The sequence below is a fragment of the Plecotus auritus genome, assembly GCF_963455305.1.
Source record: "Plecotus auritus genome assembly, chromosome: 8".
In the NCBI taxonomy this organism is placed as follows: Eukaryota; Metazoa; Chordata; class Mammalia; order Chiroptera; family Vespertilionidae; genus Plecotus; species Plecotus auritus.
Genome location: NC_137782.1, coordinates 154,669,535 through 154,695,058, shown reverse-complemented (window position 1 = coordinate 154,695,058; position 25,524 = coordinate 154,669,535). Strand labels below are relative to the sequence as shown.

At 40.4% G+C, this 25,524-nt stretch overlaps 1 protein-coding gene across 9 annotated transcripts in view; it reads right to left on the bottom strand.

Annotated features, from left to right (window-relative positions):
* Positions 1–9,175: 9,175 nt before the first annotated feature.
* The window catches only part of SLC8A1 (solute carrier family 8 member A1), a 308,637-nt gene continuing 292,288 nt past the window's right edge, over positions 9,176–25,524 (bottom strand). For all 9 annotated transcript variants that reach the window (XM_080686583.1, XM_080686585.1, XM_080686584.1 and 6 more), the window contains one exon: positions 9,176–13,619. In XM_080686583.1, coding sequence (XP_080542709.1) covers positions 13,243–13,619 — 377 coding nt within the window. In that variant the 3' untranslated portion in view covers positions 9,176–13,242. The remainder of the gene's footprint in view (positions 13,620–25,524) is intronic.

Below are 25,524 nucleotides of genomic sequence, written 5' to 3'. Positions count from 1 at the left end.
CTTTTGAAATTATCTTCTAAAACCAGTACTCATTTTAGCTCAGTCAGTGTGTACCCACTCTTCAAACCAGGGTCATTGAAGAGAACTCAGTGCTGCCACACAATGGTTTAGCATTAAGGCAACTGGGCCAGAGCTAATCAATTAAGAGAAAGGTTTCCAAGGTCATGCCCTGGGCCCTGGGCTGTCAGGCAAAGCAGATTCGCTGTTGGTTTTTACATAGAACTAGAAAATCTGATGGAAATCTGTCTGCTTGGAGAGCCTGTCTAAAGCTCAGTTATCCAGTAAGGAATATTTGTAAGGATTAATTTTCCTTCACATATATTGTCAGTCCAAATGGTGGGCATTTCTGTCCATAAATCAAAATGTGTTGGGTTTAGATGGAACCTTCCATTTAAGCTTTTAAGTGTTTCCTGTGAGGAAGCAGGGTTAAACCGTGGGTGACATGAACTTTTCCTGAGCACTTCAGAGCCCTGGTTAGTTCTCAAACTTGAACGTACACCAGAATCATAGCAAGGGCTCGTTAAAACCCACACCGCTGGACCCACTCCCAGAATTTCTGCTTCATGCATGGGTCAGGGCTGTGGCCTCAGGTGCAAGCAGAAAATTTGTATATTAACATATTTCAAAGTTGTTGCTGATGCTGCTCTGTCAGGGACTGTGCATTAAGAATCCTTTTAGTAGCTTATAAAACACACTGTAGTTTCTCAATCACCCTAGTTGCACTCCCAGGTCAGAACTTTTCCATATAGAATGTGAAAGTCAGTATTAGGTACCCCCCTCCCCACCCCACCCCCATGGTCTTATAATGTAGATAATTCAATTTGTGCTAGTTTAATTATAGAGAATCTAGAGGTTCAGAAGTCTAAGTATCATACCAATACATACAGCAAACCTGTAAGTGAAATATGACTCCAACTCATCCTCCAACCTTGACCTTCCTCTGAAGGGAATATGATTTTCGCTGTCATTCAATTTGAGTCCTTATAAAGCTATTGGTGGAAGACTGCACAGCAAGCATATCAAACTTGCGGCTCGTGTTAGCCTTTGAGTTTGACATGCTTGCTGTACAGCTACTCTTCAGAGTATTATTTTAATAATACCATTGAACTTCTCTCTTGCTACAAAGGGTGATATCCTCCCTATTACCCCAGGATAGTCCATATGATAACAGCCATATTTGTCCAGTTTCTTCACTTAACACAGACAAAGGTTTGTTGAGATTTTTCTAGTAAAACCCCTTTTAAAGTATCTCAGAGGCAGGAACCTACTACATACAAGTGTAAAGGGAGGGCAGGAACATCAAGGGCAATGCACAACATTCACTTGAGGAGGAATTAGGTTGAACAAGCTGTCAGTACGTGCCTTGCGGTTAGAGATTGCTGTTTGTTTGATTGAGCAAACAAAGAGCAGGTGGGATTGGCACAGGAGTTGAGGAAAAGGAGAGATGAGTTTGTGTGAATGAGCAACTGCCTGTGCAGAACACCGGCTCAATCTGGTCATGGGTTTTTTGCCTTAAACCAGCACCTCTGGCTGATTGACGGCAACCAGGATGGCTAAGGCATTCATCTCCAGAAATACTTATACAGCTGATTTGTTTTTTAAAAAAAGGACAGAAAACCTACCTCTCCAATTTAGGATTTCCTATTTAAATGTCAAATGGGGCTCAAATTCAACACGAGGGAACTTACTGAAATATATAATTACAATGCCTACTGCAACTGAATAGCAGCTCTATATAAAGATTTATGAGAGAAGGGCAAGTCGTTTTATCCCTAGGTGGAAGTCATAGAAATTATGAGAGTTATAACAAAAATATTATCTATTTTAATGTTCTCTCTCAAGAGTGAAGCTCACAAGATCACTTTATTTGTTGTAATGCTGGGAATTTTTGTTTACCTTTCCCCCTGACAAATTTGGCTTTGTGCCTCAGAGCTCATAAAACTGGAATGTTTCACTGCTAAGATGTTGAAATGGTTTTGCCATTTTCAATGACATTCTAACTGGGATTCCTTCAAGAGAAAGCTTACATTTGTTCTACTAAAACATTCTTTGTTTATAGAAGCAGAGTTCAACATGGTTGCTTTTTTGTTTTTTGTTTTTTCCTTTTGCCATGGCAATATCTACATCCTCTTGGTCATTTCTGCAACTGAGTGCCATTTCAGATTGCTAATGGGGCATCTGGTCTGTGGCAAACCAGATGATTGCTAGGGGTGGGGTTTAAGTCTTTTTGTAAAATCTTTTTGAGTAGTGGTCACTTTCTCTATAACAGGGGAGGTGTTTAAAAGACAGCTGAAATGGCAGCAATGAAATTCTCTTTCCATCTTCCCTTAGAATGCTTGTATCTTTAAATGCCTTTCTGCCCGGTCCATGCACATCCGGTTTGTATTCACACACTTTAACTGCTGCACTTTGCTGTTGGTCTCTTTCTCCTAAATGATTGTCATTAAGAACAAAGAGTGAAAAAGAAAAGAGGAATTCTCCTGGGAAACTGTGTGAAGTTCAAGTTTACATTAAGAATGGTGGGCTTAGCTTTATGAAGGTCGCTAATATGGAACCCATTCCAAGCTTATTAAATGTTCTATTGTAGGCAACCCCCAAAGGGAGAAACTTTAATTCCTCTTACGGGAGGGCATATTATTTTTTGCTAGCAGCACACAAAGCATTTATTTATGCAAAATAAATCTTTAAATTCCTGCCAGACTTAGTGTGGTTTCATTGGCTTGATATTTGCACTGGTAATGAAGTACTATGAAGAAGGACTGGCTCACAACACAAAGCACCTTCAAGCCACACCCAGTGGGTGATAACAGGGAGCCACGGATCATGCAGGGCCCCGTGAGAAACGCAGCTACAGGTGATGTCCTTCCATGTAATGACGAGCGAATTTAAGTCCAGCAAGAGCTAAAGACTCAACCCCCTGAAGCAATTACATGCTGATTTTTCACAAGAGGAAAGACTTGGGGTCTCCTCTCTGGTGACTCTGAGGTTAAAATGAAAAGAACACTGTGTACTCGGACACTGGGACTGAGGTCGTCTCCTCCAGTGGGCTGTTCAAATGTAACAGCTGGGGTTGCCACTCACTGAAAGATAGCCAGGTCCCCCAAAGCCAAAGGAGCAACAGGCAGAGTTAAGAACTAATGAATTATTAGTAAGGCTCAATAGAAAATATATTCAGTAATGGGGAGGCAAATAATCTTTGGAACAAGTTTTTACCAACAGTGTTAAATAAAAGACCTCAATTTCTATTTCTTATTAAAAGAAAGTTACTTGGTAGGTTTAAGAATGGCTCCATTAAGCAGTCTCGAATTGATAAAATGTCTCTAGACCAAAAATGGGAGGTTAATTTAATTAGCGTATCATAACTGGCCACTTCCTGACTAAATTCAGGGCTAGTGTTAGTTTTTTTGAAATTACTCTTGTCTTGAATTCCTAATACTATCCTAGGGTGCCTAGTTTAATACTCTGCACAAAGTAAATGTTTGAGGTTTACGAAATTGGATGATTGAAAAAAATGCAATAAACTCTCACAATTGATTTCAAAATTGCACCACTGCCTTGACTGTGTAGATGTTTTTACAAGTTTTAATTGAATATAAAGTGAGTCAATGATCCTGGCAGGCAGACTTGCTAAATTGACTAATTTTCAGCCCTTTTTGGTTGAACTTCTTTCAGGCTAATTTTCCAGTTGATGTTTATCTAGCTCCAGTATCCAGATCTGAATTTTAATTGCCGAGCCCTGTCCAAACACTTTCAGCCCTTATGGATTTGCAGAGACTGGGCAGGAAGGTAAAATGGCTTTTCAGATCCTGCCTGCAAAGCAATGTCTGACTTTTGATTAATAGTTGGAGATATTTCCTCAACTCTTTTTCCTGAGTTGCCGTCACTTTAAAAAAAAAAAAAGTGAGTACAGTGTTAATATGGAGACAATCAGAATGGTCTGTGTTACAAAGCTTTTGGAGCCACCAAGGAGATACCTGTCCATTTCTCCTTGTCTTGTTTTCTCGTACAAGCTCTGGAATGGCTTTCTCCTGGGAGAATTAGGAGATAGAAGGTGGAGCTTGGGCTATGTCAGTGTCCTACCATTGAATGAGTGCAAGGAAGTGTTCCCGATGGAACCAGGACAGAGACACACTTACAGGGAAGAGCAGAACATCAAGAGATCTTGTCAGAAGCCCTGCCCTCTGTAACCCAGGAACCTGTGCTGAACCCTCTTCATTGTTTTCAAATGTTAAGAAGTACCTTGTCTGTTGCTTTAAAGAGGCCCAAACCAATTCTGGTTTCTTCACAAGACAAATCATGTCTTTGGGTAAAGTCATTCTAGTACTACCCGCGGATCTCATTTCGGTCAGTGGAAGCTTCAAGCTCCGAAGAGGTATGGATTAATTTTAAACAGCGACAAAGCAATTATTTTCAATTTAGTAATGAAATCCCTTTTAGAATTGGAGTATCAGAGCATTGGCCAAGAAGGAAAAAAATCCAAGTGTAGACTTTTTGCTAGATCTAACCCACTTGGCTATGCTGCTTTCTCAGTGTTTTTAAAAACTGGTTCCATGGCAACCAGTTTGAAGATTTCACTCTCCATGCAGGCAATAGTATGTGATTGAGCTGCAAGACTCTGTTTGGAAAGGTTCGAATCAAACAAAACAGCCTTGCTCAGAGCCAAAAGAAAATTAGTGTAGGTAATATTCATATCAAGTGGAAAAAAAAAAAAAAGACTTCTGGCATTGTTCCCATGTTCACAGACCATATCTATCACAGGAGTGAGCAAGGGTGATGGTCTGGCTCAAGGCCTAGGGTTGGCCCCATCTATTTTGCCTAGTTCTTGACCCTATCTAGTAATTGAATGAATCATGATCTTCTCCCTTATGCAACTGCTTGTTTGCTTCTAGGTACTGCATGAATGCAATGGGGGGAGGGCAGTGTTGAGCACTGATGTTATTACATCCCATATCTCAATAACTCACATGCATTTTCTTTATAGCTTTCAAAAATGCAATTTTTTGCTTCAGTTTGGTATTTAAATCATCTCTCTTTAGTTTGCACTTAAAGTTTAAAAGTTTAAACACATTTTTTAAGTTGATGAGCAGGGAGGATAACTCTTTTCCTTTTGGCTCTCTCTCACCATCTGCAGTTGCTTCTGCAAGATGTTCACAGGGATTAAGTCAAAAGCAGTAAAAGGGGACATAGAGGCAGAGTTGCTGATGCTCATAGCTTCTACTGAGTCTACTGCTCATAGTTTCTATGGGTGCTAGACTCACTTCTCGACAAAATGAGACCAGTTGTTGGGAAAATTTCCAATCCATCTGATGAGAAAGGTCTTTTTTTTTTTTTTAAAGTAAATCTATGCAGAACCTATGAGAACCTGAGAATATCCAGAATATTTTATTAACTGTATATTAACTGTAGCATCATTGGTTCCAAAGAAGATATAGTTTCAAATTTCCTATAAGATTACTGATGGCAGCAAAAACCTGTTCTTAGTTTTAGACTGAAATAGCAAAGAAAGATTTTCTTGCACATTTTAACAATAGTTGTAGCTAACAAACTTTGTTTTTCCATGATGTTATCTTTTGCTTAGATCCAATACCAGAAGAATTTTGATTTAATTGTAATAAAATAAAGTCCAGTTTTTTCAATGGTAAAGTGTCCCAAATGGGGTCCAATATGTAATGAGGCAGTTGGTTAAACAGGCTCCAGTGACTTGGCATCAACACTATGCCCCTCTCTACCCACTCTTCATCCTTTACCTTGGAGGAATCTCAGGTACCAAATGGTTGAAAGGGGTAGTTTGCCTGTTTGCAAAATCTTGGCAGTTAAGTTGGTTCAGTTGAAAATAATCCAAACTACAACTAGTGGAGGTGCTACATGGTGGTAGATGATCATGTATTTTGGCGAAACTGGGTGGGACTCCTATTCCTTTTCTCACAACATGCAAAATATATTTTTAGATAATGTCAGCTGATGTATGGGAGCTGGCCTGCTTGGTGCTGTTTCCATGGAAAATAAAAAATCTTATCCTTTTAATCCCCCATGATTTGACTAGAGAGGATATTTTTCAACACCTTTGAAAAGGCAGATAGGTAATTGGAAAAGTCAGAAAGGAGCCCTAATTGATCCTAAAAACTTTCTATCAGAAATGCTTGCTAAACGAGGGAAAGAAAAATGAATTTCTTTCTCTTTAAAAGCTACTTATAGAAAGCTATCTATTCTAGAAGGCTATCTATAATAAACAGTATTATAAGTAGTTTCAAACAACTTCGAATTTGCATCTTTTGCTAAAAGGAAAAATTCAGGAATGTGTTACCTTCCCTCTTTTTCCATCTAAAAAAGAGATCTGATAAAAAGGAACAGTAACCTAACATGGGCTTTTAGAGCTGTCCTAGACACCCAAAAATGCAATTCTAGTTACTTGACATACATCACCTATTTTTGTATTTATGTTGGTATCTCTGCTTGAGGGAGAGTGGGATAGAGGAGATTTAATGCTGAAACCCTGGCTGATTCTCATAGAAATTATCTTCAAAGTAGCATTTCAAATCTTTTTTTGTTTTTTGTTAGTTTTCACACTGGCTGAAATGGCCATTTTTGGTAGAAGTTAGAAAACAAGTTCTACTTTCTGTGAATGAAAAGGCCAGTGTTTCAGAAGCATTTTAATTACTGATAGGTCTGTCTGGGCTTTATTGTTTATTTGAGCCAGACTCAAGCTCAATATCCCATCTCATGTATTATTTTAAATATATAAACAACAACATCAAAATGGAATTAGCCATGTCCTGGCCTGGCATCTCAGTTGGTTATAGCATCTTCCCGCTATGCCAAGGTTGCAGGTTTGATCCCTGGTCAGGGCACGTGCAGGAATCAACCAATGAATGCATAAATAAATGGAACAAATCAATGTTTCTCTCTCTCTCTCTCTCTCTCTCTCTCTCTCTCTCTCTCTCTCTCTCTCTTCCTATCTTTCTAAAATCAATTAGAAATGAAATCAGCCATTTATAAATGAAACAAGGAATTAAGTTATGAAATTTAGAAACTTCATGGCTTAAAAATTATTGAAGGCATTTTTATGAGGTCTGGTATATTTCACAAAATAACTTAGTAATATGAAAAAGTACACCAAAAGCATACTTTTGGTTTTGGCAATAACAACAACAAAAATTATGTATACCCAGTTTAATTTTTATGTAAAAATCAGAGAATAAAAGTTTACGTTTTACTGCTGTTGGTAGAAACTGGGACTCAGTCTTCCTTAATGGGAATGACTTTAAGTATCTTAGACAAGGATATTCTGTGATGAAACATTGATGCATTTTCTTTTTGTTAATTCTCTCATTTTTAAAAATGTTCTTGATAAACACATAGATAATTCTCACCCAAATCATTACTTTACCATATTACTCAATTATATGAGCATTTGAGAATGTGAAATCTTAAAAGATTTCTACTTTGGAGTATTTCCAAAGTTAGTGTTAAGATGAGTATAAGAAGGTAGAAAGGAACCTATAGAGAAATTTATTTTTATCAAAACTAGACATGTGGATCATATAACTTTTAAATATTTATGTAATTTAGTTTTTTTAGGTGAAATATTTTGGAAAGTGGTTATATATTTGGTTATTTAATAGAATTGTTCCTTTCCACTTGGAAAGAATGGGAACTTCACATTAGAACATGGGTCATTGCAATCACATTTTTAGGAAAATCTCCTTAGAGAATTTATCTATTGTCCTATCATGTGGCTTCCAGGGGTCTAATATAGTAATACTGTAATAACTATGTAAGGTGCCAGTTGGGCACAGAAAATATCAGGGGGAACTCTTTTTAAAGTATATGATTAACCATTGTGCTGTGCACCTAATACAAAATAATTTGAATATATAAACAGTTATTGACAAGTATTTTAACAATTAAAATACTTCTGTAAATTAAAAGTGGGTTGTTCCAACTTGGGAATGTAGGGAAAAGGTCTTTGAAAATCTTCTAGGGGAATAAATAATTTCTAATACAGAGGGGATATAAATCAGTTTTCCCTGATACACACTTAGATTTGGCTCAGTGGCTTTGTTTGTTTGATCCACTCCTATTTCTTGGAATCATGGAAGCCATATATGGTTTTTCTGTGTTTACTTCACTTTTGAGGGTGTATGTGAGGGTCCTTATCCCCAACCCATACCCACATATATTGATAGAAATGGCGAGATAGATGGGCCCTGAAACATGAAAAAATGTTGGCTTTATTCTTCTTTGCAGCGATCCGTTGTAGTGTGTAGCTGTAGGGTATACTCAGTCACTAGATCATAGCATGTCATTTCTATAAATGACAGTTTTCTAGGTGGAATGTCACTATATTTAATTTTTCCTGTGACAGATTCACTTTCAGAAAAACATGTCCATGAACCTTTCCCCATTGCTGAGAGGTAAGAGTGAGCATTACTAAGGATAATGAATATACTGCAAGTAGCTATGGAAAAATTACAAAGGTCGGAAGCAGGGAAAAGAAAGATTAAGATTGCATATTCCCCAGGGGACACCTCTCTGGATCTTTGAAAAAGGTCAGGACTGCATGATTCCAAAAAACGTGAACAGGTCAAGCATCTGTGAAGCACAGCAATGATTACATACTGATAGACCAGGCAATTCTGGGCAATCAAGCCTTCCTGCAAAGACATCGGTCATAGATTTAACTAAACCAGTGGTTCTCAACCTTTCTAATGCCGCGACCCTTTAATACAGTTCCTCATCTTGTGGTGACCCCCAACCATAAAATTATTTTCGTTGCTACTTCATAACTGTAATTTTGCTACTGTTGTGAATCATAATGTAAATATCTGTGTTTTCCGATGGTCTTAGGCGACCCTGCTAGCGGTTTTCAACCTGTGGGTCGCCTAAGACCATCGGAAAACACAGGGTTGAGAACCGCTGCTGTAGAGCCCAAGACCATCGGAAAATACAGATATTTACATTACAATTCATTAACAGTAGCAAAATTACAGTTACGAAGTAGCAACGAAAATAATTTTATGGTTGGGGGTCACCACAACTTGAGGAACTGTATTAAAGGGTCGTGCATTAGAAAGGTTGAGAACCACTGAACTAAACAGTCATGTTGCTGTTTGAAGTAATGATTTTTCCTAAAAATAAGTAAATAAAAAATAATTTATACAATGACCACTGATTTAAATGTTCCATAAGAAGGGATTATTAAATCAGAGGCCCTTTGACCAAACTGAAAACTGGGAGAGCCTCTGAGTGCACCTTTTCTGACATTGTGGCAGGCATGGAAAAGTCACAGAAAGCTAGATACTCACCATGGCTTGTTGGCTGGACAGCAGGCACACTCTATCCGTCGGGAAACCCACCTCTCAGTGGTTGCTCCTTCTATAGATAATATTCTCTGCTTTGGGAGGTGATTAACGATGGCCTAATTAAGTGCCAAAAATGAAATATCTAACTTACAATTGTTTCCCCTTTTTGTGTTATCCTTGTTGGTGAAATACCAAAAGGACCACTCAACACTTGAAATCTGGTGGGTGGAAGACAGTGAATGTGGATAGAAGTGATGAGGACATAATGCTTAAAAGGAGCAGAAATGCAATCCATTACCCCAAATTTGTAGGTAGATGAGAATGAAAGCCAATGAACCCACTCATAACATTTTTCTTTTTCTGTAAGATGAGTATGATATTAAGCATGCCTCTTCTACATACTCTATTACTTTATCAATTAAAGTAGATTTTTATCAATAGCTAGAATGCCTTGACACAGTGAAGTGATTACTACAATAATTAGGGAAGCAACTAGTTACACACTTCTGATAATCAATTTTATTGGGATTGATTGATTTGATATAATGCTCCATATGCTAAAAAATGATCTGATGTATAACTGTTTTGGGGCTTATGTTCTTAGATGCCAAACGGATGTAGATAAAGTGGTACTAAATAATGTAAGAAAACAATTAGTGAAATGGCAAATTGTCCAACATTTATCTCAACACTGTCAGACAATATTCTGATACTGTGCTCTCTTGAGAGGTTAAAAAGGAAACATTGAATAACCAAAGAGTTGACATTTGCAAGAGTTGAATACTAGTATGATCTATTTTCTTTCGTTTGGATGAGGATACCAATTGCACAATAATAACTTTTGGGTTTTTATTTCTTTAAAACATGAAAACAAAAAATGAAGTAGATGACAATGAGAAGGAAAACATTCCATACAGAATATGCTGTATAACTAGTGATTAAGTCAGAAACAATTAGAAACTTTATTTCTCTGTGTCAATAACGTGTACCATGTATAAGGAACAGCACAATGAGTGCGTTTCCCCCTAAAGCTGTGCACAATACACACAAAATAAAATAATCAAACAAAATAAAATAATTTTACACAACTATAATTATTAATAAACCCTGAACAACCAGAATCATACTCCTATAACATAAAATTTTAAAAAGCAAACAAACCCAAAAGCTTTGAAATTGACCAATGGCAAGAATTTCTCAAAAGTCCTCTGTAACAATTTGCTATGGGCTTATTAACATTCCAAATATGGCTAAAAATGGGTGCAAAATCTTCCTAATGTTTAACAACTCAATGTTCCTTGATAATATTTACCTGGTGTTTCTAGGCTAGTTTTCCATTTAGTAAATCTTAAAAAAAGGGGGGGGGCAGGGGATTAACATGTGCCCCCAAAGGAGTTAGGCCACCAGTGTGCTAGGCCATGACAGGTTGGGGTGAGTCTCCAAGAGATAAGAATTGTAGTGGTACAGGGCATAGAAAAGTATCGTTATCAAACCAAGATACAAACTGGGATTAACTGGGCCTTCTCAGTGACGTGGAACAACAGCATGATTGCCTTTCTCGTTTTAAGATGAGGCGATGTCCTATCTGCAAGATTGGCCAAGGGCATCTATGATGTTTTTCCTAACCTATGCTTTATAGTCTCTTAATTAAAAAAAAAAAATCACAAAAAAACAAACTTAGGTATTTGAATGCTTGTATTTGTAAAATTTCATTGTGTTATTTTTAAAGTTTCATAATTGTGTTTTTCCTTGCAAGATAAATCTGTTCCTATGTGGCTGGGTTGACTTTTACTCATGGAAAGAGCAATCACATTAACTGTGAGGCCCCTGAGGGCAAGGATCTGGGCTGTTTTGTTCACACTTTAGTCCGCAGGTGGTAGCATGGTTCCTGGCATACTGAGTGGGTACCCAGCATTTAATTATTCATTCAGCCGCCAAATCTTTATCTAAATGATGAATGATCATGATCACTGAGTGGAAAAAGAGAAAATAGCTCTCAACATTTTTTATTTCTTCAGTATCTTGGAATCAATACAGAGGGCTAGGGGTGTCTCCATTCTGGGAATCTTTATAGACAGAGAAGTCTCTAAGAGGGGGCCAACATCATTCCATTTTTCCTCATTAGTGGACTCACTACTTTGGAATGTGGGTTTATCCACGCTCTTTGGTATTTTGAAATAGAAAGAGCCATTCCCTTTCGAGGGAATAAAAGCCTCCCAGTGCAGCCCTGCTGGGAGGCACTCATCCTTTAACTGCTTACCCCTCAGTTGTAAGTAGAGAAGACTCGCTTGTAAAGACCCATTGGTCAGCCTGACCTCTTTCCTACTCATGAACTGCAGGTACAATCAGAGGGGTCTGGATGGTGAAAGAAAAAGGGCTCAAAATAGCCTTTATAAAAAAATAAAACGAACAAACCAGCACTATCTACCATCTGTGCCAGACAGAGCAGATGTGAAATAAATACTTCAGGGACAGGGCACTGCAAAAACGGAGGCTCTCAAAACCCAGGCACGCCTCCTGCATCCACTTCTCCACACCTTTCTCCTTGGCCTTCCTGAACCAACAGGCGGTGTTTTAGAGGCCTCTGGTGTGCTCCACATGGCTACTATTCCATGAAGATACTCTGTGGTTTGCCTGCTGTCCTCTCCATTGCTTTAACGTCCCACGTGACAGTATTGCTTCTTCAAAATGAATGTGCAGCTCCATAAACAATAAGCCATTTTCTCCTTGTATCCCTAGTCATAAACTCAATAACAACACAAAAGTTACAGGTGAAAAGAAAGCTCACGTATGTCTTCAATGTCCAATTAATGTTGCTGAATGGGAGAACAGTGTATGCTATGCTCTACTATATACAGATAACGCTTTGTTTTATTTGTTTTTCGTCCATGCACTGTGTAACAGGTATCACAACAACATTCCCAAACAGGCACATGAAGGAGGAGCAAATGTTCAGTCGTGACTGGAACAGGACTGTGCAAGCCATGGATGCTTTTGAAAAGAAAACCAACAGATGATCCATCCCAGGCAACAGCAACATGGGACTGGGACACAGATTGATGCACATGGAAAAGGATGATGTGAGTTTTGAATGGAGTTGTTCTTCCTGTTTGCAGGAGGAGGGGTTGGGGGACCCGGGAGATAGCTGGGCTGGAACACCAGAAGAAGGGCCTTGCCAATTACAATCCAGAGCTAAAGAGAGAAGTATAGGATTTTGTGTGTTTCTGGGAATCTAGGCACATTAGTCTTCCTGTACCTGTTGATCAAGAGTGCCAGGCAGCATATCTTGAAATATCAGACGGCATCTGGAACCATCACTTTTTCCTGGCTCCATCCCAGCTCCCACGCTTCTTCTCAGAGGCAGCTTCACCTCTGCTCATGGTCCAGAGCTAAGCTGGGATTGAGTAACATGGTGAAGACGGGCTGCTTTCTTCTTCCGTGCCCATATCCCTTCTGAATCCAAAATAACTTGTAAAGTGTTTGGGGAAAGGGAGAGTCATCCTAATGACTTAAATTTTTACCAAAGTCCATTTGCATTTAGATTGGTCATCACCTCCCACAAGAGAAGCAAGAACCCTTATCTTCCCAACAAAACAAAACAAAATAAAAGGCAGACATCAACCACCTCCCAACCCTCAATGAAAAGAGGTCAAAACAGAAAACAAATCAAAGACTTAAGGATTTAGGAACCTGGAGAGGACACAGCCCTCCTAGGCCGAGCTGCCAAGGTGGCCCTGCCTCCACGCCTTGTTCCATGTGATGATGCCCCTGGGAATGGGAGGTGATGGTTTCTCACTTCAGCCCTAGTAAGTATGCTCTTGAAGCTGGATTCCATCAGCAGGTAAGAGAACATGACAAATGTCAGTTTCCTCTGTTCATTGTACATATTTTTTATGTATATATGTATATATATATAAATTTACTATATCTGATTGTTCCTTCAGAAGCCTTTTATGTGGCAGTAGGCCTCCAGGGAGGAGAAGAAAATGTACAAGAGCCACAGAAGCACAAAGAGGGATGATGTGAGGAGCTTGGCAGTCCGGGGCCCACCCAGCTCACCTCCGATTTCTGGCCTCCGCCGATACAGCAGCACCCCCACATTGATGAAAGCAAAAATGGTGAAGAGAGTGACAGAGAAAGCTAGCGTGCCGGGGGACACTTTGAACTGTTCCCCGTTGGCCGCGTGGTAGATGGCTGCGATGGACCAGGCCACACCGATTCCCAGGAAGACATTCACCGCATTGCTGCCAGTGACGTTACCAATGGATGCGTCTGCGTACTGGTCTTGGGTAGCTGCCACTTTGCTTGCAAATGTGTCTGTAGAGGAAGAACAAAGAGGCAATGACATTCAGCCTTTATAAGGTGTCTGTGGAGTGTGGGAAGCTTCAGCTGTGTACTCTAAAATCAACCCCCCATGGCAGTGGTCGGCAAAGTCATTAGTCAACAGAGTGGCAAACCGCGGCTCGTGAACCGGATGTGGCTCGCGAGCCGCAGTTTGCCGACCACTGCCCCATGGTAACCCAGTGACAACAGGGCCGTGATGTTCTCTGGAGGCCCCGTGGTGTGGTCAGAATAGGATCCAGGATTCAGGACTCAAGGACGCAGTTACAGGTGAGCTTGGTCAAGTTCTTTACCACAGTTGCCACAGCTCTTTGTGATACTGAACTTACAGGGCAGCATTTTTCAGCATGATCATGGCCCAGGTTCTAGGTCTCTCAAGTTTTAAAACGGCTGCTCGAGGTATTACTAAAAGATGCTGTATCGTCAGCTCTAGTTTACAGATGAGAAAGTTAAGGGGTCAGGAGATATTTGTAAAGGTTCAAGAGCAAGTTACTGAAACAATGAATTATAATAATAGCTGGCATTTACCCAGAGCCTTGTGAATACAGGAGCAAACTCTATTTTACTGCATTGATAGTGATATTTCTATGGGCGGAGGAAACTTTATAAGTGAGGATGCTAGGCTTAGAGATGCTCAATTTCTTTTCTAGACGATTGCCGACTTACTGATATCAAAGTCCTTTCAGCTACCTTTGCAAAATACCTTGCACACACACTAGTTTTATAGTAGATGTTAACTGTCAAACTGAACTCAGATTTTCAAAGCCAGCCATGGCAGGTGTCATGTGCTCTGGTCCTCTTGAGATCCCTGGCGTGCTCTGAGCATGCAGGTGGTTGTATGATCTCTGGGCTACTTTCTCTCCTTGGTGGCTATTCTGTTGCCACCATCCTTCTTCAGTAAATCTCCAATGAGGATGACACATGGAGCATCTAAGTTCAGATCAACCTGTAGATTCTTGTGCTTTCCAAAGAGTGGGAAGGTTATTGAGGCTGCTCTGAGGCTGCTGGAAGTGCAGTGTCACATTCTCTCTAAAAGGAAACTGGTTGGCCTGGGGGCTCATCTCCCCGACTCGGACCCCTGTTTGTGATGGAAAGCAAGTTCCACTTGCTATTTTGCAAAGAAGCAAATACTCTGTGTTTATACGCATGTTACAAATTTATTCTCATTCCACCCTCCTAGTCTATGGAATGGATGTTGTTATTCCTTATTTACATTTTGGGAAATGCCACTGAACTGGATGTTGGTCAATAGAACAAGGGTTTTTAAGCCAAATCTGATTTCAGAGCCATCTCTCCATGCTACACACCCCTCTGGGGAGACTCAATCCTTCTCTTGGTCCCTTTCACTGACGGATTTTGAAACAGGTTCTCACAAACCGCCCTCTCCTCTGCTAGGGCACTAGACTGAAGAAGGTGGGGCAGGCTGCTAACTCCCTGCAGGTGTGTCCTGCTTCGCATTCAGATCCCACACTGCAGCCCCACCAGGACTACTGCGGAGGCCGGTGAGTGAAGGCCAAGCAAGACGAACCTTCAGGCTCTCCTGCACTCACTCTGAAGAGTTATCAGAGCTGCTTCAGGTGAAGTTGTTCTGATTTCTTTTCTTCTTCAAGGACAGGCAGCTGAGCAAGGAAAGTAAAGGAACAGAGGCCACGGTGGGAAAAAGCAGCTAACAGCTCAGCCGCTGTGAGGACACCTGAGACGACACCTGAGACGTTTATTCTGTGCTGACCTGGCTGCTGCACCAGTTGGCAGCGAACAGATGACACCTTAGGCTGGCCGTCGGTGGGGGCATTCCCTCCCCATGCTGCAGGGGCAGGTGACCTGGCACTACCACAGCACACACCTGCTTAGGCCCGTGGTGCATGGCACACTGGGTGCCTCCTCTCCACGCAGACACCTTAGCTTCTTGGGTGCCAATGCCAGAAGGGCATGAGGTATAAAATGAAAGGTTCCTGGGTCCTCTAAACACCCACACCAGTCATTTTTCCTGCAATGGAGGACCCACTTGGGCCTGTAGGGGTTTCCTCTCCCTCAAGCCATTGTCAATAGCTTATTGTGAATACCACCTGAGAATTCTTGTGATAATACTTTCCTGCTTGCAAATGCCTTTCTCCGGATTCCCTAAAAAATCAGTAGCCAAAGTGATTACCTCGAAACATACATAAAACACATTTGGGGCCTCTTTGAGTCTGGCTGGTTTTATTTTATTTACCTACGTTATACATCAGGCCTTTTATCTGTTTTCAGTTCAAAAGCCATGCAAAAAAGAAATTATAGAAACACATGCCAATGCAAACCATTAAGTTTAGCTCCACCACAGACAACTCTGTTTTCCAAAGGAAGTATGATGGAATCTCCCCAAATTACCTCCTATCCCTGCTTAGTGCATAGAGGAACCCATCACACACCATATGCTGAGCACTGCCAAGCCTTGCCCTGAATGCTAAGCTCATACCTGCTTATGCTGCTTATGGCTGAACAAGGCAAACACCATTCAGATACCATTCCCCAAAGTAAAACCTGAGAAATAACTGCTGCCATGGTCTCTGAGGGGTTGTGATCATATTCTGAATCAGGCCTATTAAATATAAACATGTATAAATCGGATTTCCACTGTGATTCGCACAAACTAAGTCGTGTGTGTGTGTGTGTGTCCCAAAAAATGTATGCACACACTTTGAATAATTTTAAAGGTAGTGTTATTTGAAAATGAAATGTATTTTAATTGTGCTATCAGCTGTTAGTGTATACATTTTTTGCAAGTATGCTTCAGGCCAGATTTCTAATTTTTGCTTTTAACTGCCACCTTGAATTCTAATCAGATTAGTCGCATACTCCTGCCTCCTTGGTTCCCATGACTGCAAATCAATAGCAGGGAAGACATGTTTGGGAGGCAGTATGCTTGGAATTAAACAACACATCACATCACAGAGTCAGGACAGAACTGTTCTCTGTAGACCTGTCTCAAGTTCACTATCTATAACCTTGGCCAAGTCATCTGGTTGGTATGCAGGAATAGGTCAACACGCTTCCTTTTCCTCCAGAAATTTTTTTTTTTTTACCTGAATTCCTCAAACTCTATAGCTACATACAGACAAAGCCTTAAACACCTTACAGTCCTGCAGGTGACACATTTATGGATTATCAAGAGCAAGGGTTTCACCCCAGATGATTTATCTTATTATTGACTCTTAGCGTACTTAGTGGGGCCAGCTGTTAACTCTGAAGTTATTTGTGCTCAGGAACCGACATGGAGTGATTTTACCTGATGGAGGCATGCTTGCCTCCCTCCCTCAGCATCAGTGATTACTGACAACATGAGAGATGGAGTAGAGGACACAGAGCTTCATGATGCAGTAGTGAGAAGACTCATCAAGGAGACACTCTCAACTCTTCTAACTACAGTATTTGTATGTTCTTGGGCAAGACACTTCACTTGTTTAGGTTCTGGTTTCCACATCTGGTATTTAGACTAGAACATCTGTGAGACTTTCCATAACTTTACTGTTTGGGTGCTGCACAGGATACAGAAAAAGATTCGATTCACAAGTATGATTTTGGTGTGATTTTTCTTTTTGGGTGGGCGTTTGTCCATGACCACCTTGATTCATTAGAATGGACTAATGCTAATATCTTCTCCTTTTAAAAAATAAATGACCTAAATGAAATATTTGAAGATCCTAGGGAGAAAGTTCTCTAGACCTGAAGATGTTGAAATTGTGACAGTATTTAGGAAATTAAACCACAAAGCACAGAGTCATTTACCCTTTAAAAATAGGTAAGAAATGTTGGCAAAAATTACTTACTTCAAACCTATTGGCCAGCCATCTGATGGAATAAATGATGGCAGCGATGACCATGTTTCAAATGTGTGACCATATGTGTAATGCCAATTAAGTTAGCACACTACTGGCGTTGGAAATACTGGGAGAGCCTAGCTGAAAAATGATGATTTGGGGTTCCATCCTCAAGCCACTTAATCAGACTCTCTGCACATCCCTGTACCTTTTTCGTCATTTTAACTTGTGCCTCAGGTTCTTGTTTACATGTAGGTTTGAGAACCAAAGTTCTAAGGCAAACATGTCAAACTCATGGCCTGCGGGCCACATGCCTCGTTTATTTGGCCCGTGTTAGCCTTTGAGTTTGACATGCTTGCTCTAAGGCATGGAAATAGAGGCTATGCTCCAACAGCCCACAGTTTGGGGGGCCTTTCTGGGAGGAATAGATCTTTGAGTCCCAGGGAAGCAGCTAATTGGGGAGAGGTAAGGAGCAGCTGATTTCTCTGAGAGAAAGCGATGCCTTCAGATACAGTGGTCATTTGCTCATAAAACAACCTGGGTGGGCTTGGTGCAGGGGCTAGGACTGCTTAACTCTAAAGTCCTCCCACTCAAGTTAAACTATGCTTATTTATTTTTTTATTATTTAAAGTATTACATATATTAGTACATATTATTTAAAGTATTACATATATTAGTACATATATCTCCTTTTTTTCCCCATTGACCTTCCCCCAGCCTCCCCTACCCCCTGTTGCATGCCCTCATCCCCCCCCCCCCACCAGTGTCTTGTGACCATTGGTTGTGCTTATAGGCATGCATACAAGTCCTTTGGTTGATCTATTTCCCTCCCTCCCCAACACTCCCCAGCCTTCCCGCTGTAATTTGACAGTCTGTTCGGTGCTTTACTGCCTCTGTATCTATTTTTTTATCCATCAGGTTATAATGTTCTTTATTTTCCATAAATGAGTGAGATCATGTGATATTTTTCTTTCATTGCCTGGCTTATTTCACTTAACATAATGCTCTCCAGGTCCATCCATGCTGCTGCAAATGGTGAGAATTCCTTCTTTTTTATAGCAGCATAGTATTCCATTGTGTAGATGTACCATAGTTTTCCAATCCACTCATCTGCTGATGGGCATTTAGGCTGTTTCCAAATCTTAGCTATGGTGAATTGTGCTGCTATGAACATAGGGATGCATATATCCTTTCTGATTGGTGTTTCTAGTTTCTTGGGATATATTCCTAGAAGTGGGATCACTGGGTCAAATGGGAGTTCCATTTTTAGTTTTTTGAGGAAACTCCATACTGTTCTCCACAGTGGCTGCACCAGTCTGCATTCCCACCAGCAGTGCACGAGGGTTCCTTTTTCTCCACATCCTTGCCAGCACTTGTCGTTTATTGATTTGTTGATGATTGCCATTCTGACAGGTGTGAGATGGTACCTCATTGTCGTTTTGATTTGCATCTCTCGGATAATTAGTGACTTTGAGCATGTTTTCATGTGTCTCTTGGCCTTCCTTCTGTCTTCCTTCGAAAAGATTCTATTTAGGTCTGTTGCCCATTTTTTTATTGGACTTATTTTTTTTTAAACCCTGTTCCAGCATGCGTACTATGAAAGGCCAATGGAGGAGGAACAATAAATTAGTTGAATTCTGGCTCTTCCCCTTGCCAGGTAAGAAGCTTACCTACTTCATAACGTTTGGAAGGAAATGAGTGAACATGAACAGCTCTCAGAATAGTGCTGCCACTTAATGAGTGCTCAATATTATTTGCTATTTTTATCATTCAACAGAGCCAGATCCCAAGAGAACCCATAAGTGGTAAGAAATTCTGATTTGCTGTAATGATTCTAAACTTTTGGGGAGTTAACACCCTTTGAAGATGTAATAATTGTATTGTCCTCTGCTTTTAAAAATAGAGCATAAAATTGTTCTTAAAAAAATCAAAGAGATTCTTTATCTTGAAAATTCTGTGTAACCCAAGTCTTAAGATGTGAGATGTTTTGGTTTAAGGTCCTAATTTTCAGAGTGTCTGAGAGGCAGGAGTCTTTGCTTAATGCACGTGTTCCCCGCTCCGTTCTTTCCTCTCTTCTGTGCACTGCTTGTCTTGCTCTCTTAGAAGTCAAATGGAACTATTACTTATTTATGTATTAATTCTCCTGCTGTCACTGGGGACCTTAACAAGGTTTTGTCTTCAGTTGTGATACTTATTTACCCAAGTAAGTAGGAAAACCACATTCCCTCCCTTCACTGGCTTATGAAAAAGAGTCCTTTTTTGGCTTCCACCTGAGGTTTAAGAGATCAGGGAATTATGGATGCTGGATTGATCAATGACCAGTTAGGAGAAGGGTTGTAAAAACTGAAAAAGGGAAAAACACTTAAAAAATTTCCGCCCATAAAAGTTGTCCCTGAAGAGAGTGGAAAAGTAATGGAGACAGTGACACGACTTCTTTTCTAAAAATAAGAAAACAGGGGCGAATAAAAAGCTCAGGAGAGCTCCTGTTGGCAGGTCAAAACACCTGCGTCTCCTTGTTTTTGTCTCCAGCTACAAATCAGAATCACCAGGGCAACTTGAAACTTTAACATATGATTTTTAGAGAGACAGACATCAATAGGCTGCCTCCAGCATGCCTCCCACCAGGATCAAGCCAAAACCCGGGCATATGCCCTCAACAGGAACTGAACCAGCAACCCTTTGGTGCACGGACTATGCCCAAACAACTAAGCCACACTCACCAGGGCAGCACTGGTATTTTTTAAAGCTCCTCTAACCAGACTGAGAACAATTAACTAACTACCTCATTCCACTATCTGTATAAGGACAAGGGCACCTCCCTGTATGAAATAGCTCGGACCCATAGATCTACAAAAAACACAAATTCTTTTTCATTTTGATGTAACTTGAATATTTTTACCCTGGGAATTAATTTTCCTATTATGAATCTAAAAATTCTGGTGTGTTTTAAATTGAAAGAAAAAGATTCTAATTAAAAGAGAAAAAGTAATAAGGATGTTTTCCCCCAGGGAGTACAAGACAGAAGAGAATGAGTACAAACCAACAGTGCTATTTGTTTTACCTTCCAAACTGTAATTTGACAGATGTTCTAAAAAAAAAGATAATACTCCTCTCTTAAAAACACCCAGACCGGGATTATTTTTTAGTATGATGTTCACAGATACTCAAGAGAGGATCCACGTTTTCCCTTCCTTGATCAGACCCCAAGCTTCATGGGGTTCGCTAAAATTTTCTAAAATCCCTGGTTCTAATTCTTTGATGTCCACAAAAACATTTTGAGCCTTTGAAAGAACTCTGAGCTGGTCTGAGATGGTGCTTATTCTATTCAATTGCTTGGTCACTTGTTCTCCCTCCCAATCATGGTCTGAAAAGAGCCCTAAACCAATCAGCTGGGCGTGGGGCAAGGAGGCAGTTTTCTGAGCTGGCTGTCTCTGGAGAGCTGTGTGAATGTGGTTCTGAAGTGGATCAGAATCTATACGCACCGGCAGGTCTGCCCTTTCCCGTTGGAACTGCCACCACAATAATCTGCATAAGCAAGGTTCCCAATGTGTACCTGGTGGAGTAAGAGGTACAAGGCTGACTGACTGACTTGAGCAAAGTCTCCTCACTCTGGTCAACCTGGTGAACAGGCAGCTGGATGATGAGCATGGCCTCTGGCAGTTCCTAGTTGGTTCATATGAACTGATAGTTCTGTGTGGCGTAGAGATATTTAGAAAGCTGAGGCCACTGTAAGTGGCTGATTTGGTCACCCTGAGTCTGTGCTACTCTGTGGGTAACCACTAGTGTTACTGAAGAATGCCAGTCCTAATTACTGTAGCCCACATAATGTATCTTGGTATGATAGTAAAGTTCCATTTTCCATGTACTGGCTATGTGACCTCAGGATAACGAACCTCCCTAAGCCGTTGATATCTCATCTATAAAATATGGAAAATAAGTTCTCATTTATATGATATAAAGATGTCTAAAAGAAAAGGGAACCCTAGTGCACTGCTGGTGGGAATGCAGACTGTGGAGCCACTGTGGAAAACAGTATGGAGGTTCTGTAAAAAATTAAAAATAGAACTCCCCGTGATCCCACTCCTAGGAATATATTCTAAGAAACCAGAAACACCAAAGAGAAAGAATATCTGCACCCCTCTGTTCATAGCAGCGCAATTTACAATAACTAAGATTTGGAAACAGCCCAAGTGCCCATCAGCAGATAAGTGGATAAAAAAGCTGTGGTACATTTATACCACGGAATACTATGCAGCTGTAAAAAAGAACTCTTACCATTTGAAACAGTATGGATGGATCTGGAGAGTATTATGCTAAGTGAAATAAGCCAGTCAGAGAAAGTATCACATGATCTCACTCATATGTGAAACCTAATGAACAAAATAAACTGATGGACAGATTGTTCCATGCTCATATGTCTCTGGATCTGACTGTGGAATCTCAGAAGGAAGGCAAGGGAGGGTGTGTGGGTGGGAAGAGATCAACCAAAGAACTTCAATGCATAACCCCATGGACACAGACAATAAGGTGGTAAAGGCCTGGGGTAGGAGGCAGGGCAGGCTAGAAGTCAACTGGGGGGAGAAAGAGGACATATGTAATACTTTCAACAATAAAGGTTTAGCATGGTACGTGAAGAAAATTAGGTGCACAACAAATATTACCTATTGCATTTCAGAATTCTTTGTTCTGACAACAAAGGAAATTTTAATGATATTAAAATCTTACATTATGGTTTCCTTTAGCTAGGTGATTTAGGGTTAATAGATCTCCCAGAATTATGGGAGAATGTGTTTGTCCTTGATGTCCAGAAATGATGGTGGTGATAAGGACAAAACCAATAGTCAACATTTATGAGGTTTACTATATATGGATTATCATTTAATCCACAAAACAACTGTGTGAGATATTAAATATTTTATCCCCACTTTATAGATGAGAAAAATGAATCCCAGAGTACAGTATTCTCCCCTTATCTGCAGGAGATACTTCCAAGACAACCAGCGGATGTCTAAAATTGCATATAGTACTAAACCCTATATATACTATATTTTTTCCTATGCACACATACCTATGATAGTTTAATTTATAAATTAAGCACATTAGAAGATTAACAACGATAACTAATAGAACAATTGTAACAATACAGTTTGATGAAAATTATGTAGATGGCATTGGGGCCATTATTCAGATAAGGGTGACTTTAACACAAGCACTGTGATATCATGACAGTAGCCATCTTGGTCAACAGATCAACTAAGTGACTAAGTGGGAAGCCTATACAATGTGGATATGCTGAACAAAGGGATTACTCATACCCTGGGTGAAATAAGCAAATTTTAATTTTTTGGACTGTAATTGACCATGGGTAACTGAAACCAAACAGGACCAGGGAAACTACCATATAAGAAAATTTCCCAAAGGTATACAGCCAGTAAGAGGTGAAACTAGGATTCAGACCAAAGGAGGGTGACTTTAGCTGGCAATCATGCTGTTAACCACAAGAGGGTGGGGTATTGACAAGACTAGATAACTGACACATCTTAAAATTGAAAATGGACCAAAGGTTCAAAGAAAATATTCAGAAACTTGTCATATTCAACTCTGATCATAACTATACAATGTTAAAGCAGCTGATAATTTGAAAGGAAAGGAATAAATTATTTTATATAGAATTGAAAAGAAAGGAATAAATTATTCTACATAGAAACATCAGCCTGAGTCCTTTTGCAAAATTTTATAATCACATGGAACAGAAATATTAAGAGGGGGCTATTTTTAATGGATAGCTCTCATTCTTTAACAATATTTGAGATCATTGATTGATAAACGTTTTTGATTCCTTAGTTCCTGGCTTCTCCTGACATTTACATTTACACTTTCAGAGTGTGTAAAAATAGGGCTAGAATGAACGTAGTTTGAAAATAGCATCAAGATTTTTATATTTTTAATTCTGAGCTATGAGTTTATTACTTCTACAATAAACCTTTACTTTAATAATACCAAGTCCATGAAGATAAAAAATTGGTAAGATTTAGTCAAGCAATATTTTGCTAATTTTGAAAAGGGACTAAAGGAAGGGCAGATGTGGGGCTGAAACAGCTGAATTAGTTGTCATTGTCCTAAGTAAGGGGGTTTGTATTAGACATAAGTGAAATTCACTTCTTGCCTTAAAAATAGTCCAGGACTGCTCTGCACAAAACAGTGTCTTCTGGCTCACTTCTCCTTCCTTCCTAATAATCTATCACCCCTCTCGCTTTATCCTCCTTATATTTGAAGCCTGGTTCTTTCTTCTATGCTTTATTCTATGTATGGAGCATCAATATCCTATCTGAATCTTCTCAAATCCTCCCTCTCCTTTTCTCAAGTCCTGCATTAGAAATGGTAAAGCCTTCGGTGCCTGGGTGCCCCAAGCCAGGCTAGAGCTAGTGACAGCTGAGAAGGATCTGATAGAAAAGCTGGAGAAAAATTGAAACAGAACCCTCCAGGTAGCTTTAATGAGCTACAAAGGAGTCTAATGGTGTGATGATAAGTCCATGGATTCAGACAATACACTGAAGGCACCCAACGTGTGCCTTGGCCCTGTGAACCTTTACCCAGTCCTTTTTTCCACACAGACATTATCTTTTTGAAGGGATTGCTTTGTAAATTATAAGTTCAGGAATACATGAACATTATTAAAAGTAGGCAAATAAAGGCAACTCGAGCAGAAAATATCACCGCATACAACTTCAGCCTACCACTGGAGGCAGCAGGTGACACCTGAGGGCTGAAAAGTTACAATAATTCTCCCGTTTCTGCTTCCACCTTGCCTTGGTGTAAAATTTCCCCCACTTGACCAACTCCTATGGATTAATCATATGATGCAAAAAAGCACATGCGTCTATCAAAGGTCACAAAAATCTATGGTCCAGCAATTGTACTTTTAAAGCTTTAGAAGTCATTGTACCAGTATGAAAGTTTATGCATGGGGCTGCTAAGGGCAGAGTTTTTATGTTAGAGAAAAATTAGAAACAAACTGTTCATCATTTTTGTAAAATAAATTGCAACATCATATAACATTGTGCAACTGGTGTGAGGAACACTAACAAAGCAAAACTTTCAGGACACACTGCTAAGTGAAAACGCAGTTGATGTAGGAGAGAACCAAGATGGTGACATAGGTAAACGCTGTACATGCTGACTTCCACAGCCACATCAAAATTACAACTAAAATACAGAACTATCATTCAGAACCGCCTGGAAGCTGGCTGAGTGGAAATCCAACAACTAGAGAAGTAAAGAAGAAAGCACATTGAGACTGGTAGAAGGGATGGAGGCGCAGAATGGGCTGGTTCAATACCCACATGTGCAGTTTTTTTTAAAATCAGGAGGCAGAGGCCTCCCATGAGGAGCAAGGGAAGAGAAGTCCCTATAATTACGGGCTCTAAAAACCAGCAGATACTGTGGCTGAGTGACACAGAGGCTGCTGGAGATCCAGGTGTTCCTTTTAAAGGGCTGGTGCATGAACTTATTCGAACTCCATCTCTCTGAGCTCCAGAACCTGGTGGCTTTGGTCAACCCAGACACATACGGGGAAGAACTGGATTATCTGGCATTGGGGTGGCTTTCTCCCAAATGGGGGTGCTCATAGGGTCATTGTTCCTGTGTGGGGACCTCCCCTGTCACAGAGCTGACTGGCAGTCATATCTGAGTTTCCATCAGTGTGGCTCACACTGTGTGCTCTGCCCTGAGACCACACCCCATGCAATTTGCAGCGCCACCCAAGCTGTTTGCAGCGGCTTTTCCATATGAATGACTTGTCCTGGCTCAGGCTTCAGACTTTCCTAAAAGCTTTCAAGCTGTAGCAGGTGTCAGTGTGCCCCAAACCTAGCCATAAAAGGTCCAAGACCCGGCACTAGCATCAGCTCCTTGCTTCACAGCTGGGTCTTACCATGAAGCACTTCTAAGCTTAATACAAATAGCATCCATCTGCAGATGGATCCAGGCAGTGGCTGACTTTGCACCACCCTGGAGGCCCTAGAGCAGCCGTGGGCAAACTACGGCCCACGGGCCGGATCCGGCCCGTTTGGCTGTTCTATCCAGCC